The sequence below is a fragment of the Propithecus coquereli genome, unplaced genomic scaffold (genome assembly GCF_000956105.1).
Source record: "Propithecus coquereli isolate 6110/MARCELLA unplaced genomic scaffold, Pcoq_1.0 Scaffold206, whole genome shotgun sequence".
Lineage (NCBI taxonomy): Eukaryota > Metazoa > Chordata > Mammalia > Primates > Indriidae > Propithecus > Propithecus coquereli.
Genome location: NW_012145634.1, coordinates 4,486,796 through 4,502,596, shown reverse-complemented (window position 1 = coordinate 4,502,596; position 15,801 = coordinate 4,486,796). Strand labels below are relative to the sequence as shown.

The 15,801-nt window shown below is 49.6% G+C and overlaps 1 protein-coding gene across 1 annotated transcript in view; it reads left to right on the top strand.

Annotated features, from left to right (window-relative positions):
* MYO18B (myosin XVIIIB) overlaps nt 1–15,801 on the top strand; it is a 236,673-nt gene that overhangs the window by 157,032 nt on the left and 63,840 nt on the right. Inside the window, exons 34-37 of the mRNA XM_012644105.1 lie at nt 8,624–8,737; nt 10,146–10,262; nt 12,560–12,643; nt 13,692–13,829. Coding sequence (XP_012499559.1) covers nt 8,624–8,737; nt 10,146–10,262; nt 12,560–12,643; nt 13,692–13,829 — 453 coding nt within the window. The remainder of the gene's footprint in view (nt 1–8,623; nt 8,738–10,145; nt 10,263–12,559; nt 12,644–13,691; nt 13,830–15,801) is intronic.

Sequence of the window (15,801 nt, the reverse complement as noted above, 5' to 3'; positions counted from 1 at the left end):
TATATATGCCCTTATTAAAGGAAAATCTCATTAGAATGCCCTCTGCCCTGACCATTCCCTGGCAGGGACTTCCTTTCTTCCTCCTGAAGTGCCTTCATTCCCACTATGAAGGAAGGGACCAGCTCGCGTATCTGGGGTTTGGAGGACGAGGCTGTGGTCGCCCTCCCTATCCGGGTCATTTCCTCCTGCAGGGGAGGGTCCTGCCCACACGTCCTGTCCCTCGTCCTTCCTGTGGACACTGGCCAGTGTCTGGGTCAGAGACCTGGGCACAGAGGAGCCGGGGCCACGCGGGGCAGCGGCTGCTTCCCGAGGGCACGTTCGGGGGACACGAGCGCTGCAGAGCCAGGCAGCCCCGGCTGGCCCAGGCGGGTGCGCTGATGTCTCTGCCTCGGCCCCTCAGTGCACGTGTGTCAAGGCCCCATGATGGGGGGACCAGAGTCGAGCAAGAGCCGGGTGCCCCCCAGGAGCCGACATCTAGAGGGAAGACAGACGTGGAGCACACGGACGCCGTGCTGTTTAGGGGAGCGAAGAGGTGCTAGAATATAATAAAAGAAAGGGGTGTGAAAAAGCCAGGGGATAGGGAGGGGCTTTTTTGGATATTTTATCCTGGTTTTCTACATTTTTCTCTCTTTGGAGCATCAGAGTGCTCCAAATCCATCGTCACCAGGAGGAAGCCAGCAAGGAAGTTTTTGAAGTCTGTTCAATCACGGAGGACCTGAACAGTCCTTAGATCCTAAAATACAAAAAAAAATTAGTTGGACTCTTGAACCCTCAAAGAAATAGACTTAAGACAAGTAAAAGAAGACCTGCTGTCCTCAGCAGGGAGTGAGCACATGCCACAGAGCTCACAAGAAAAAGCTGTGGATTTAAAAAAGAGAACTTAGTTTAGGTCCTAACTGCTTTACTATTTATTAACTGTGTGACCTTGACAAGTTAACTAACCTCTCTGAGCCTCAGTCTCCTCATCTATCAAATGGGAGTGAAAAAACCTACTTCATAGACAGATCACGTGTTGTGAACTAACATATACGTGTGTCTTATTAGGCTCGGGCTGCCCTGGAAAAATACCATAAACTGGGTAGCTTCGACAACAGACATTTATTTCTCATGGTTTCGGAGGCTGAGTCTGAGACGAGGGTGCCAGCATACCTGGGTTCTGGCGAGGGCTTTCTTCCTGGTTTGCAGACAGGTAGGTGCCTTGTGTCTGTGTCCTCGCATGGTGGAGAGAGGAAACAAGCTTTCCGGTGTCTCTTCTTCTAAGGGCACTAATCCCATCCTGGGGGCCCCACCTTCGTCACCTCATTAGTGGTCAGGGCTTCAACACATGAATTTAGGGGAGACACACTTCAGTCTTACGGCCTTATAGTCTCAGGGTGAGCACGTAACAGCGAGTAGTTATGATTATTCTACTACCAGTAATGAATATTATTACTCTGAAGGAGATGGAAAAGTATCTGTTCAGGAAGAGTTTCGATGCATCGATAAATGATGGTTTCCTAGCAGAATGTCAGGACAATTACAGAACGTATAATATATATGTCCACATAGTTCAAGGTCAAGGGCAATGAGGGTAGCTGCCACACAGTCTTGGGAAGTTTTCCTCTGGGGCCACTGTCATCAGCCTTCTGAACCACACAGACCATTGGGGACCTGGCCTGACGTTTTGAATATGTTGGCATTTAACGGTTTTGTTGCACGTCAGGGCTGTCTCTGGCGTGAGCTGTGGGTGATTCCCTTCGGGGAAAACCTTAATGCAGAAGGCTGGTTTTTCCAAGCGCCCTGATGGGATGTCAAGGCCTGGAGTGTGCTGAGATTAGCCTGCCAAAGACACCGTCCTGCTTTAACCAGAATGCTTTCCCTGTGACATTTGCAATGCGGGATTTTTAAATCCCCTGAGTTGTTCAAGACGACCCAGAAATCCAGGTTCTAATCACTCTGCTAAAATATCAGAATTTTTCCTCTCCCCACCTCACTCCATATGTCTAGCCAACTCATCTAGTGGCTTAATAAATCCAAAGCAAACATTTTACCCAGGTATTTAAAGCAGGCAGATGGCTTTGCATAGAAAAGTGATGCTATTCATCGGTTTGTAGTTGACTTATATGTGATGGGAATCTCAATTGCGCTCACACTGAATGAAAAGGGAGAGGCTGTGGGGAGAAGGATGCGTGGGCTGAATGCAGCAGCGGAGACTTGTGTGCAGAGGGGGCCGTGCGGTGGCCCAGGAATGGCGTGGGTTTGAAGTCTCGCCGACGCAGACACGAGTTTGACCTTGGACAAGTCACTTCTGTGTCCTGGGCTGCAGTTTTCTCATTTGTGAAGTGGTGAGGGCTGATTGGGCTGATGGCTCCTTGCAGGGCTGTTGTGGGCTTTGGAGATAATGAATATGGAGTAGCCCAGGCAGTGCCTAATATGACCAGTGTTCGAGAAATCTTCTTCCTTCCTTTCTCCCTGCTTGAGCAATTGGGGAGGGGGAATATCTACCCCCTCCGTGGGTAAGGATCCATACACAGAACAGGGAAACAGTAAATGGTTGTTATTCTATCACAGGGTTTTGGGTAGAATTACTTTCATCCAACTTCTTGGCAGATTAGCCATCAATAAACACTATCACAATGGTTTTGTTTGCTCTGTGGCCAACACCCTATATTCATTGTCTCTTGTAACTCACTTGCTCATTCTATACCTGGGTTCTGGTGGCAGCAACTCAGTTCAATTGACTTGAGTAGAAAAAGGGAAGTTATTGGCCAAAATATCTGAAAAGTTCTGAGTCTAGGGCCGCTTTCAGGCTTGGCTAGATCTAGGTGCTCCAACCATGTCATCAAGAATGTGTCTCCCGCCACCTCTTAGCTCAGTTCCCTCAATATCAGCTTGCCTTCTTAGGTGGGAAGAAGGTCCCCAGACAGTTGAAGCTTTCATTCTGCTTCAGAAAGAGTGAATTTCCTTTCCATAGTCTCAGCAAAAATCTTGGTGTCAGCCATGTTATAACCCTGGAACCAACTATTAATGTCATGGCCAAGAGGACGTGATGCTCTGATTGGCTATGCTGGGTCTCATGCCCTTCTCTGGGCTTGGAAGGCAGGATCAGCACCATCAGAAATACACAGATGTTTGGGGAGGGACATTTATCACAGGGAAGATGGGGCCTTTGTATCAAGAGAAGGGGGACATAGACATAGACAGTGGACAGGTGCCATACCAGATGTCTGCTACAGAACGTCTGTGGTGGACAGTGCTGTTTCAGAGGGAGTGCGGTGTTATGGCTCAGAGTGGGAACTTGGTGGCCAGACCACCTGGGTTCTGCCATGTAGTACTTATACCTTCAGTAAGTCACTCAACCTCTCCATTCCTCAGTTTCCTCAACTATAACAGCAGGAATGATTATTGACAGTACCTGAGAATGCTGTTGTGAAGGTTAAGTGAATTATTAATAGTGCATAAAAAGTATTCAGATCAGTGCCTAGCACACAGCGAGAGCTCATCCTCATAACCTATGTGCATGGCATCCTCTAGGCTTGCACAGTGCACAACTGATACAACTGTACTCAGCAGTCCTGCTCAATGGATGTGAACAATTTCCTTTCCCATTTTGTGGAAGGGGAAAACAGAAGCTCAGAAAGTCTGAGTAGCCTGCTCAAGGTCATAGGCTCACAGATAGAGGAATTGGGATTGGAAGCCCAGCAAGGGTGGGGAACCTGCAGCCTTAAGGACACTTGTAGCCCTCTAGGTCCTTAATTGCGGCCTTTTGACTGAATCCAAATTTTATAGAACAAATCCTTTTATTAAAAGGGGTGCCGCAGAGAAAGATGAAGCTTTTCTTGCCTCCTTCGGTGCTTAAAAAAGAACAATCTTGAGATCAGAAGGCTACAGGTTCCCCATATGCCCCCCTCGTGGCAGAGAACATTGAGATAATGCAGCCTCACCCTCCCTCCCATCCTTGGATCACAGATGGCGCTCATGTCATCTTGCCCCTGTGGACTCCAGGCTTCAGGGTCCTTCTGCATCTTCCCACAGTCCTCACCGGGTATCTCCAGACCAAAGCTTAGCAACACGTGGTTGATGCACAGGGGAAGCATATTCCCTCTTGTAACTGTAGCGTGGAGAAGTCTGGGAAGGCGCATGCGCCCGTTTGTGGAGGGAAGGGTCCTACCTTAACAGACTGGTAAGCCCTGAAGGCCTGATGCAGATGCCTGCCGTGCAGAGTCTGGCGGATCCGGGGAAGGCTGGCTGATTTCATGAGGGTACGATAAACTGAAACTTTGTGAGAGGGAGATGCTTTTTCTAGCTATGGAAGGCATTTTGATGGTTTGCAACCACATCCTTGTGCCATTATTATACTGATTTTGCAAAAAGTACACATTGGAGGAGAGAGAAAACCATAACAAACTTAAGCTAGAATCAAATCAGTGGTGTTGTCCGGCGGATATTGGGGTCTGGCCGCACGCTAGGTCGGGAGAGAGATGGCAGCAGTCACAAGGCCTTTGTCTCACTATAAACCTGTCCACCCCATATTACGGAGATACAGTTTGAACCCAAGAGGCCTTGTCCGTGGGGACGTGATGGCGACGGGGGGCTGAAAGGTTGGAAGTGTCAGCTGTCATCTCCGGTCCTCGTTGCCACCCTGGCCACAAGGGCTGGGGGAGTGGACATTAATGACTGCTCCCGAGGAATCACTTGTCCGCTGCTCACCTCTGTTCCCCTCTGCTCTCTGCCTGCTCTGCCTGGAGCTCCGCTGGGGGAAGGCGTTTTCAAAGCGGTGTTGGGCCGGTGTCGCGCCGCTGAAGGATCTGATCGCGGTGCTAACGTGACTTGCCACCGACTTCATAAAAACATCCGTCAAACAGCTTCAATATGGAAATAATGTACAGTGAGTTATTCTTACGCCAGGTCATCCATAATGGAAAATCAGCCCGCGATGGCCTCGTATTTCTTCCCGCTCCCTAAAGTGTAATAAATTGAAACTTTTAAAGCTCAGCATGAAGAAAGCCTGCCTGGTGGAGGCCTTGGGCTGGGAAATTTCTGGTCTTGCCATTCTATATCCTATTAAAATTTGGACCTGCTTGACTTGTATGCCCCTGGGGTCGGGGACCTCCCCCCATCCATCCCAGCCACGCGGAAAGCCTAAAATTCCTCCGTAAGATTGTCGGTGGTGAGGTGCAGCTCGTCCTTACTCTGTGACTCGGCCTGTTCTTTTTGCCTCTGCTTCATTTTCTCCGTCTATAAAATGGGGTTAAAAATCCCCACTTTTCAGGCTGTTCTGGGGTGAAAGGCGTTCATAGGGACAGCATTGACAACAGCTTTTATCATTTTATGATGTTTTCTCAACACCTGGGGCTGTGCTAAGCACTTGGCATGTTTTCACTGATTTCTCCTGCAGAGATCCTTTGAGGGAATCATCCCCATTTCACAGATCAGGAAACTGAGGCATAGCAAGATTCAGTGACTTACTGGGAAAGGCAGATTCCCTCAGGTCTGGGTCCAGTGCCCAAGCTCTGAACCATGCACACGATGAAATTGGCACTTAGTAAGCGTCCGTAAGGCTGGTTTCCTTCCTCTCTCCTTTGGAATGAACTTGCTCATCTCTGGAAGCCTCCAGGAATGACAGATGTTTCCTTAGAGAGTGATGTGTTAATGCTACTGCATTGGGTTCTGCAGACCCCAACCTGGTCCTCCTGACACTGCTTCTGTTATGGCACCAAACCACTGAGCTAACCATTTTCTCTGCAGCACAGCTGTTCTTTCATTTTAATCCATTCAACCCATGCAGTCAGACTTCCCAGTGAGTTATTTTCCACTGCAGCTCAGCGGTTAAGAGCTTGGGCTCTGGAGTCGGACCAACGGCTATCCGTGGACTGGCCGTGTGACCGTGGGCAAGTCACTTTTCCCCGTGCGTCTGTTTCCTTGTTTATTGAAGGGTCCTAATGCCGGCACCTTCCTCCTAGAGGGGTGGAGGGGCTTTTATGAAGCAAGACAGAGAAAGCACAGTGCCCTGAAAACAGTCCCCAAGCAACAGTAGCAGGTGCGGCTGCTAATGCCAAAGCCACCAGGGCCAAGACAATCCTATCTCCAGCCCAGTAGGAGCTCAGAAGACCAGCAGCTGTCTCGGCCGACTGCGCTCTGTCTGTGATCATCTCTGTCTGCGGATATGTTGTCCCCCTCCCTGCCCGCTCCAAGGAGAAAAGGGAAAGGAAGGAGCATTTCTGGATTCTGCACCTTAGACCTTCTATAAAATGGGGATAAAAATAGAGCCTCCGTCTCTGGTGGCGCTGAGGCCCGGTGGGATCGAGCTATTGAAACCCTCGGCTGAAGGAGGAGCCAGCAGATGGGAACTGTGTCGCCCTGTTCTGCTCTGCCATGTTGCGTTACTCACGATGGCCCTCTCTCGCCTCCTGGCTCCGGGCCGAGCAACTTGGCTTGGCAGCAGGGCCCTGCGTGCGGCCTCCCTCTCCTCCATTAGTTATGTGACATCATCTCCCTTGATGGCCCATCTGCTCCTGCCTGCCCAGACCTGTTGTTCTTTGCACACCCCACTGTCCAGATCCTTCCATCGCTCTTCGCTTCCACCCTTCGCACCTGGTCAGAGCACCTCCGCCACCTCCTCCCTGGAGGACTAGAGCAGCATCCTCACTGCTCACCCTGTTTCCAATCCTGTCCCACTAAAACTCTTCTTCCCCACAGCTACCCAAAGGAGATCACGCCCCTCAGCTCCTTAGAAACCATGAGTGGTTCCCAGACGGACTGAAATAAAATCTAAGCTTTACGGCCCAGCTCTCGAGCCTCCTAAGGTGACCCCCATCCACCTCTTCAGCGTCTCCTCTTCCTCTCCTCTCTCCGTATAGCTGTGCCACACTGGTGATGTCTCTGTTCCTCAGCACTGTGTTTGTTCCTGTCTCTGCCTTGGGGTCTTTGCACGTGCTATTGCCTCTCCCCAGAGCCCTCTTCTTCCTAAATCTGTACATGGCATCTCCTTGGCGTCTTCTAGGTCTTAGCTTAGATGCTTCTCCTTAGTGAGGACTCTGACTTCTGCTCAGATGAGGGGCCAGCTTTGCCCTGCCTGCCTTCAGGGGAGCCTCCCCGCCCCGCGACCTCCTAGCCATGCTGAGGGCGCCGCAGTCGCCTGCAGGAAGATAAGCGTGTGCCTGACATCTCGTTTCCTCTGTCGGTTATGCTCTAACAATGCCAATTGCCTCCCGTGGTCCTCATCATTTTCTCGGTGTGTGTCCCTCCCTCCCAGTCACTAAGGGAAATGCGCCACCAAGTCCTCAGGCCCTGTGCTGAGACCAGCTGCAGTCATGCATTGTTCTCAGGCGCTTGAAGAGAGGGTCTTGTGGGTCATGGCCCCTCCCTCTCTGAGCCCTGGGTATGGGTGATTTCTAAAAGTGTTTCTGTTCAGAGATTCTGGAGCTCAGAAATCAAGGGGAAGCTCCCAATACCAGAACTTAGGTTTGTGCTGTGCCTGGATATGGGTTTCCCCAGTGGGGCGTATCTACCTTCTGGGGCCACGTACGTGGTAACTGCCCCACTTTGCTAGGATAGGAGGCCTACTGTGTGCAGGAGGGCAGAAGAATGAGAAAGAAAAGGGTGAGAAAGAAAAGTTTTATTTAAGTCAGTGGCTCTCAGCCTTCAAAAATCTCGTGAAAGCTGCGAACCCAGGAAAATGCTCACATGCAGAATATTTTGCATACCATTTAAAAGAGGGTCCAGGCCGGGCGCAGTGGCTCATGCCTGTGTAATCCCAGCACTTTGGGAGGCTGAAGAGGAAGGATCACTTGCAGTTGAGGCCAGGAGTTTGAGACCAGGCTGGGCAACATAACCAGACCCCGTCTCTACAAACAGTTAAAAAACTAGCTGGGCATGGTGGTGGCTGTAGTCCCAGCTACTCTGGATGTTGAGGCAGGAGGATGGCTTGAGCCCTAGGAATTTGAGGTTACAGTGAGCTGGGACCAGGCCACTGTACTCTAGCTGGGCAACAGAGACAGTCTCTGTCTCTAAAAAAAAGGGAGGGGTTCAAAGACACTCTTTTAACTCTGAACCCAGGTTAAGCAACTTCTACTTGGCAGCTACTTGACCTTCTACTTGACCTTGGAGGCATCTCTTCCAGGAAGTCTCCCTTGATTCCCATTCTGAGTTCCCACTGTCCCTTCCAGTGGTCCCCTCTTCTCTGAACTCCTCAGAGAGGTTGTCATTACCTGTCCCTGCATGTCTCCTCCGGGAGGACAGGGTCAACTTGACTGTTCCCTGCATGCCCCGTGCCTGGCACCGAGTGGCTGTCAGCAAGGATTTGCCGAAAGGGACTGGGAATAGCTTCCGGCACTGCAGCGAGGGTGGCCTAACCTTATTTCATGGGGCAGTGCCAGTTACATTTTGAGTGGGCGCAGAACCTGGCTGCCTCAAATGCAAATGCATTTCCTTCCCCCCAGGTGTGGGTTGATGAATAGCTGTGAAGACGTGAGGGTCGCCTATAAATTATTCCGCTGCTGGAGAGGAGCTGGGGTGGGCTGGAGGGGAAGGGCGTTCAAGGAGGCAGCCTCACAAGGAGGTCTCTCCTCTGATCTTCTCCCTCTTCCCTTCTCCTCCCCTCCCCTCCTCTCTCTTCTCTTCTCCACCTCCCTGCCTGGTCCAGCTGGAGCAGAGTGAAGCCAAGTGTGAGGAGGCCTTGAAGATCCAGAAGGTGCTCACGGCAGACCTGGAGAGCATGCACAGCGAGCTGGAGAACATGACCCGAAGCAAGAGCCTGGTACCTGTCCCTTCCTCCCTCTGTGGGGACCCGGGCCAGTGCAGGCCTCCGGGAGCTGGTGTGGTCCTACTGCGTGCTCAGCATTATGAGAGGGATGAGGGCACTTAATATAAACCTACTGCATGTCACCTTGGAGATATGAGCATCCATTGTAGGCCTACTGGGTGCTCAGCTCTATGATAGGGACGGAGCACTTGTTGTGGACCTACTGGGTGCTTAGCACTCTGAGTGTGCAGCCATCCTACTGTGAGCTGAGCATTCTAAAGGTGTAAGGGCATATATGAGCCTCAATTGTGTGCTCCTGTCTGCAACGGTAAGGAAGGAAACCTGCTGTGGACCTAATGTGTGCTCAGTACTGTGAGGGTGCATCCCATATGAGCCTATTGTTTGTTCAGCATCAAAGGTGGGAATGCAGCTGTTTATTGTGTGGCCACAGCATGCTCACCACTCTGTAGTTCTCAGGTGTCTGTTGTAGTCCTACTGTGTGCTCCTTGCCCTAAAATGGAACTTGCTCTTTATTATTGGGCTACTGCATGTCTATTCCTGTAAGTGGAGACAAGGGCACCTCTTGCGGGTCCACTTAGGCACACTCCTGTAAGAAGATTGAGCCGTTTATAATATAGAACTACTGTGCTCACAACTGAATGGGGACAAATGGCCATATATTATGGATATATGTCTAAGTTCCCTGTCTGGGTATACATATTCTCCTGAATATGTAAAATCCCAAAATTTAGGTATAATTAGAGATGTACAGGCAAATGCTTGTCTGAGATCTCTGTTTGCCCTTTTGTCCCTTATTTTTTTGCACCAAATTAAGAGGACTTGCCCACAAGCATTCACATACACACACATGGGGATGAACATACATGTTAATCACCAGATGCACATACAAAATAATGCCCTCATAGGTAAAGTATGCATCCAGACTTATCTGTCCATCCCCAATATGTATTTGCTGTTATATGCTGGCCTGATGCTTCATTCTGGGGATATATACCTGTGAACAGAACCAAGTCCCTGTCCTCAGGGGGAGTGCAGGGATTTGTGTTTATACATATGTCCCACGAACATTTAAAATGTGCGTACTTAGATTCCCAGGTGGCTGACACAGACATAAATCCATTCACACTTGATTTTAGCCAAAAGGCCAAGAAGTGATTAGATATAAATCCATTTAGGTGCACACCCCCGGCATTCACAGTCACACGCATGCCCGGTGCACACACACACACACACACACTCACACACACTCACACATACAAGCTGTTACGCCCACCCCAGGCATTGGCACTCACGGCCACCCTTATACACACACACGCAAGCCTCCCTTGGCCCTTCATCAGGCCCCTCCTGCCCACCCCGCGCCCTCCCACCTCACCCTCAGCATCGGCCTGCCTCCCACCAGGTGGATGAGCAGCTGTACCGGCTGCAGTTCGAGAAAGCGGACCTCCTGAAGCGCATCGACGAGGACCAGGATGATCTGAACGAGCTGATGCAGAAGCACAAGGAACTCATTGCTCAGGTGATGAACCAGCCTGGGCGGAACAAGCTCAGGTGCTTGGGGCAGATTAAGGAGGGGATGTTGAGAAGGTGATGTGGTTGGACCACTCGTTGGTCTTAGGATCTTGGAGAGATGAACGCCATAGAGACAGATAGGAATTGTAAATTTCATGTAGCCCTGAGGGAGGAGAATGTCACCTTCAGATGGTGTGTGCATCTCTGGAAGACATCTCCACCAAGAAAGATTTTGATTTATCCGTACAGCCATCTACCCATCCACTCGCCCATCATCATCCATTTGCTCATCAACCCACTCATTCACTTATCCACTCTTCTATCCACCCACCTACCCATCCACTCATCTACTCATCTCCCCATCCATCCATCCATCCATCCATCCCATTCATTCATTCATCTATCCATTCATTTATTCATTCTTCTGTTTATTCATCTATCCATCCATTCTTCTACCCACTTACCCATTTATCCACCCATGCACCTATCCAACCATCCCTCCTTCTACCTTTATCTATCCATCATCTATCTATCCATACCTGTCTATCTATCTAATAGTCACTGAGCACTTGCTATGTGTCAGGCCCTGTGAGCAATGCCGAGTATACCTTGGTGAGTAAAAGCACATCCCATTCCTGCTCTCCTGTGCCTCGTGGTTTAGTGGGCTGGCCAGACTTTATCACATAGTCACCCAGAGCAGAGGGGAGACTTGCAAATGGAGCCAAGAGTCCAGAAAGGAAATGAACACAATTCTGCAAAGCCCGACCTAGGTTGCAGGCCAGGGAAGGCTTCCCTGAGGAGGTGGCACTTGGATGGAGATCTGAACAAGGAGCGGGAGTTAATTTGATGGGAATGGGACAGTGGGGGTTGGGGGGTGTGTTCCAGGCAGGGGAACAGCACATGCAAAAGGCCTGTGGTGGTGCATTTGAGAGGGTGAAAGGAGACCCACAAGGGAAATGTGGCACGAGATGAGCTCAGTGAGGCCAGGAGAAAGAGGATCAGATCAGGGTCTTAGAGGCTGTGATGAGTTTGGGTTTTATTTTATGGTTGAAGGGAATCACCGGCAAGCTTTTTAGGGGCAAGAGCAGTTGCAAAGGACCAGCCAGCACACCGCCCCAGACCATCAGCTCCACAATGGGAGGGCTTGCTTCTGCCTTGTCCAGTGCTGTATCCGCAGCCAAGAAGAGTGACTGGCCTGGAGCAGATGCCCAGTAAATAGCTGTTGAATAAATGAAAGCTGCAGCTGTCCGGGAGAAAGACAACTCCAGCCAGACAGTTGAGTGGAGATGAGGACAGGATGGATGACTCAGGAGAGAACAGGGGGCATGGTGGCAGCACGGACAAAACAGGGGCATTGGGGTGGGGCTGAGGGTGTGATGAGGACTTCCCGGGATCTGCATGCCTGGCGGGGGGGACAGCTCCCTGCAGGAGCAATGAGTGTCTTCCTCACATTTGTGCCCCAGAGGAGACCCGGGGTGAAATGCCTTCCAGGCTCCACGTGCGTCCGACAGAGATTTGACCCCATGGAATTTCTGCTAAACAAAGAATAATAACAGCAAAAATAATCAATGATATCATCAACATCACAACAACCACCACAAAAATAGCCTATGCCATCTTCTGCATTTATGAATCACTCTTATTTTTTGTCCAAAATGGAGGTTTATTTGTTCAATTACAAAAGCATTATATGCATATGCCCATTTAAAAGAATTTTAACAATAAAGACATGGGAAATAGAAAGTGAGGGGGGCCCTCCTACCCTCTGGAATCCCTTTCTTCTGAGATAATCAAGCTCCATGGTTGGTTCTACTTAAAAAAAATACCTTTACTCTCTACTGCTCCATTTAATCTCTGAATGAATTCTATGTAGAGGGGCTAAGCGGAGACTATGAGCCCATTTTACAGATGGGGAGACAGAAGGGCAAAGAGGCTCTATGGCTTGCCAAGGCCAGTGTCCAGGTCTAGAATCTCAGTCATCTGACACTCAGGATAGTTCTCTTCCCTTGGAATCTGGTCCTCGTGCCATGGCCAGCCCGTTTCTGTCTGGGCTCTCAAGGGTGTATAAGAAAGTGCTGGACAGTTGACCAAAGCCATGGGCTTATATAATGGGGTGACTCAGCGAACATTTAGATGAAGGCTGTTGGGGAGGATGTGAGAGGTAACTTTTGGGAAACAGCTATTATCACAGAAGCTCTGAGAGACACAGACATCTGTGGGTTGGGGAAGAAGGGATTTTCAGGGGTGGTTTCCCAGAAAAGCTTGTGGTCTCAGGGTGACTTTTTTTCTTTTTTGTCTCACCAGTCTGCTACTGACATTGGGCAGATCCAAGAACTGCAGCTGCAGCTGGAGGAAGCCAAGAAGGAGAAGCACAAACTTCAAGAACAAGTACGTGCTGAGAGCCGTCATGTTGTGGGGGAGGAAGAGAAGGGTTCCCTCGGGCACTTATACTTCGACTCCTGGAAACTGTCATTGATTCATTCATTCCTTTATTCATTCATTCATTCACACACTTACTAAGCTCCAGTTGTGTGCCAGATGAATTGAGAACAATGCCAGTAGACAGACACACATACACACACACTCACTCACTCTTACCTATGTCTGTTCTGCATCCAAACATGCCCCAGGCAATGCGACTGTTCAGTGCAAGATTTCCTCCCTCTGAGGAATGGCTCCGAGGAGCAGGGGACGATCTGTGTAAGACAGGATCATGGTCCTTTGTGAAGTCTTCCTTTGAAGTCACGATCCCTCCAGACATCCCTGGCTTCCCGTCATTCCCCGGAGGGTTGCTGTTATCCATGAAATTCTCAAAGCTCTTCTAGAACTGTTGCACGTGCCTGCCTAAAGTGACTGTCAGAGTGACCGCGTCTCAAGCAAATGTGCACGGGCACTGAGTAACAACAGCACAACGAAAATAACAGTGGTGGCCATTTGCTGGGTGCTTATAACATGTCAGGCACTAATCTCCGTTAATCCTCACAAGAAAAAGGAAGAAACTGAGGCTCGAGGAAGGGAACTGACTTGCTCAGACTCATCCAGTTGGAAACCCGCCCAACGTGCCTGCATTTTCTGATGCTACAGCTTGTTGCTCACAGACTAGATTTGCTGGGTTTTTTGTTTTGTTTTTTTTTTTTTGCAATAGCAGGGAAGGAGGGAGGGGGAGCACCGATTAGAAGTCCTGTTTTGAATTCTGAAGACACAATAAGCGTCCCCTCCCAGTACCCGAGACCCAGGAGCAGGGCCTAGTGTGAGGGTCCAATGAGGGTCCTCGGATTCAGACCCGACAGGTCTTGCTTGTGCCGGCATTTGACATGTGGCACTTGAGCAGAGAAGGAGGCCGTGTGAATGAGCCCCGAGGCTGGGTCCTGCATGTGTCTCTTTCCTGGGATGGAGGGCCAACAGGTGGCCAATGGACCTCTTGGTGTGCCCCCAGCTGCAGGTGGCCCAGACGCGCATCGAACACCTGGAGCAGTCCACCGTGGATCGAGCCATCGTCAGCAGGCAGGAGGCAGTCATCTGTGACCTGGAGAACAGGACGGAGTTCCAGAAAGTGCAGATTAAGAGATTTGAGGTACTTAGTGACATGTGAGCACTGCTCAGACCTAGAGCAGTGAGAGCCGTTGTGTAAGCTCCATCCATCCTCCCAGCATCCATCTATCTACTCATATGCCTTTATCTGGATACAAATGACTCATCCATCTCCCGTCCAAACTCCCTCCTCCCTCCTTCCTGTCCTCCCTCCCTCCTTCTACCACCACACCATCCCACAAACCACCTATCCATCTCCATTTATCTGTCTCCATCCATCCATCCTCCCTTCCATGTGTTCTTTTTCCTTCTCCTTTCACTCTTTCTTCTCCTTTCCTTTTTTTTTTTTTTTTTGAGATCTTGATCCTTCTGCCTACCCCGCTTTTCATCCACTGATCCAATTCTTCTCATCTCCACCTACCTATTCAATCACTTATGTGCCCCACACTCATTTTGAACAGAAATTTATTTTGTACCTAGTGTGTGCTAGGCCCTGCTTTAGGTGCGTAGGAGATAGCTGTGTAACACAGATCTGCTTTCTAGAAGCATAGAGCCTTGTCAGAGATGTGGGTAAGATATTTACACAAATGTCCATAATTTGGAGAGAGGGCTGTGAGGTTCAGAAGACAGAGATCCTTTCAAGGCTGGGGAGTCAGGGAGGCTTCCAGGAGGAGGTGGCATTAATGCTGGACCTTGAAGGACAGGTAAGACTTGGATGGGCTTGGGTGGGGGTTCAGCGATTGCATTCGCATCACTCTTGAGCTGGGAGCACAGGTGTTTACTTCTTCAGCTCTGTAGGCCAATGGCATGGGACTTTTACAGAGGATGTCACCATGGTCAAAATCCTTTTCTATTAACTACTCCACTTGATGTTTGATACAGCCCCGTGGGGTAGGAAGGATAAGCCTCATCTAATGAGTGAGATGACCTCAGAGAGGTCAAGTGACTTGCTCAAGATAAAGGCAGGTAGTGCCCAGGCCAAGGTAGATTGACACCACACCTGACTTTCACTCCACCCTGGTTGTAGATTCCAATTTCTGTGCAGGCAGCTGGCTTCACCACGGCATGACAGTGCATCTAGATAATGGGAGGCTGCCCTCCTCATTCTGAAACATTTTCTCTTGATCCCCCAGGGGCATTTGGTCTCCAATAAAGCTCCTCTGGATGAAGAACAGAGAGAAATTCTTCTTTTCCTTGACCCTCAGTGGTTCTCAGAATTGCTCAAGGGATCTGTCAAGGCATAGATTATCCCTGCATATCACCATGAAACTTGTGATCTACTATATTTTAAATATTAAATACATAACATTAGGCTATATCACATGCTTGTTTTTACTTGATGCTAGCATAGTCAAATGATAGCAGAGAAGAAAAGAAAATTATGGCAGAAAAACTTCAAATGGAAAGATGCTATCTCCAAATTCACTTTCTCCCTCTGCCCCCATTATCCGAATTTAGTAGAATCCTGGGTCCTTGCAGTGGAGAGATGGGATGCCTCGAGGACATAGTTTGAGAACTACTCTTCCTCTTTATACCCGTTCCTGCTGCTCTTCGAAACTGTGGCTGAACTTCATTTGACAGGCAAAAGGGAACTGAATAGTAAAGACTTCCTTCCAGGCTGTTATTCAGTGTCTGGTTCCTCCTGCCTCTGGCTGCAGAAAGGTGGCTCAGAGTCCTTAGCAAGGATCTGAAATATTCATGTGGGCTCCGTCTTGTGTCAACACTGGAGTATTTGCCCATCAGGATCGATTGGTTCCAGGCTTGTTGCCCAACTAATGAATTCTGCAGAACGGCCCTTGGGTTTGTTTTCTGTAGCACTCGTGACACCCAAAGCACTTTTCTCTCTATTGTTTCACTGTGCCCTCCTGGATCCCCCCCAACCTCCTACTCCCCAGAAAAGGAAAAATGTCATAAAATATCAGGGCTGAGGCTCATGAGAGATTATATGATGAAACGTTCTCATTTTATAAATCAGGAAACCAAAACCCATGTTGGGGAAAAGGTGTCGCCCCCAG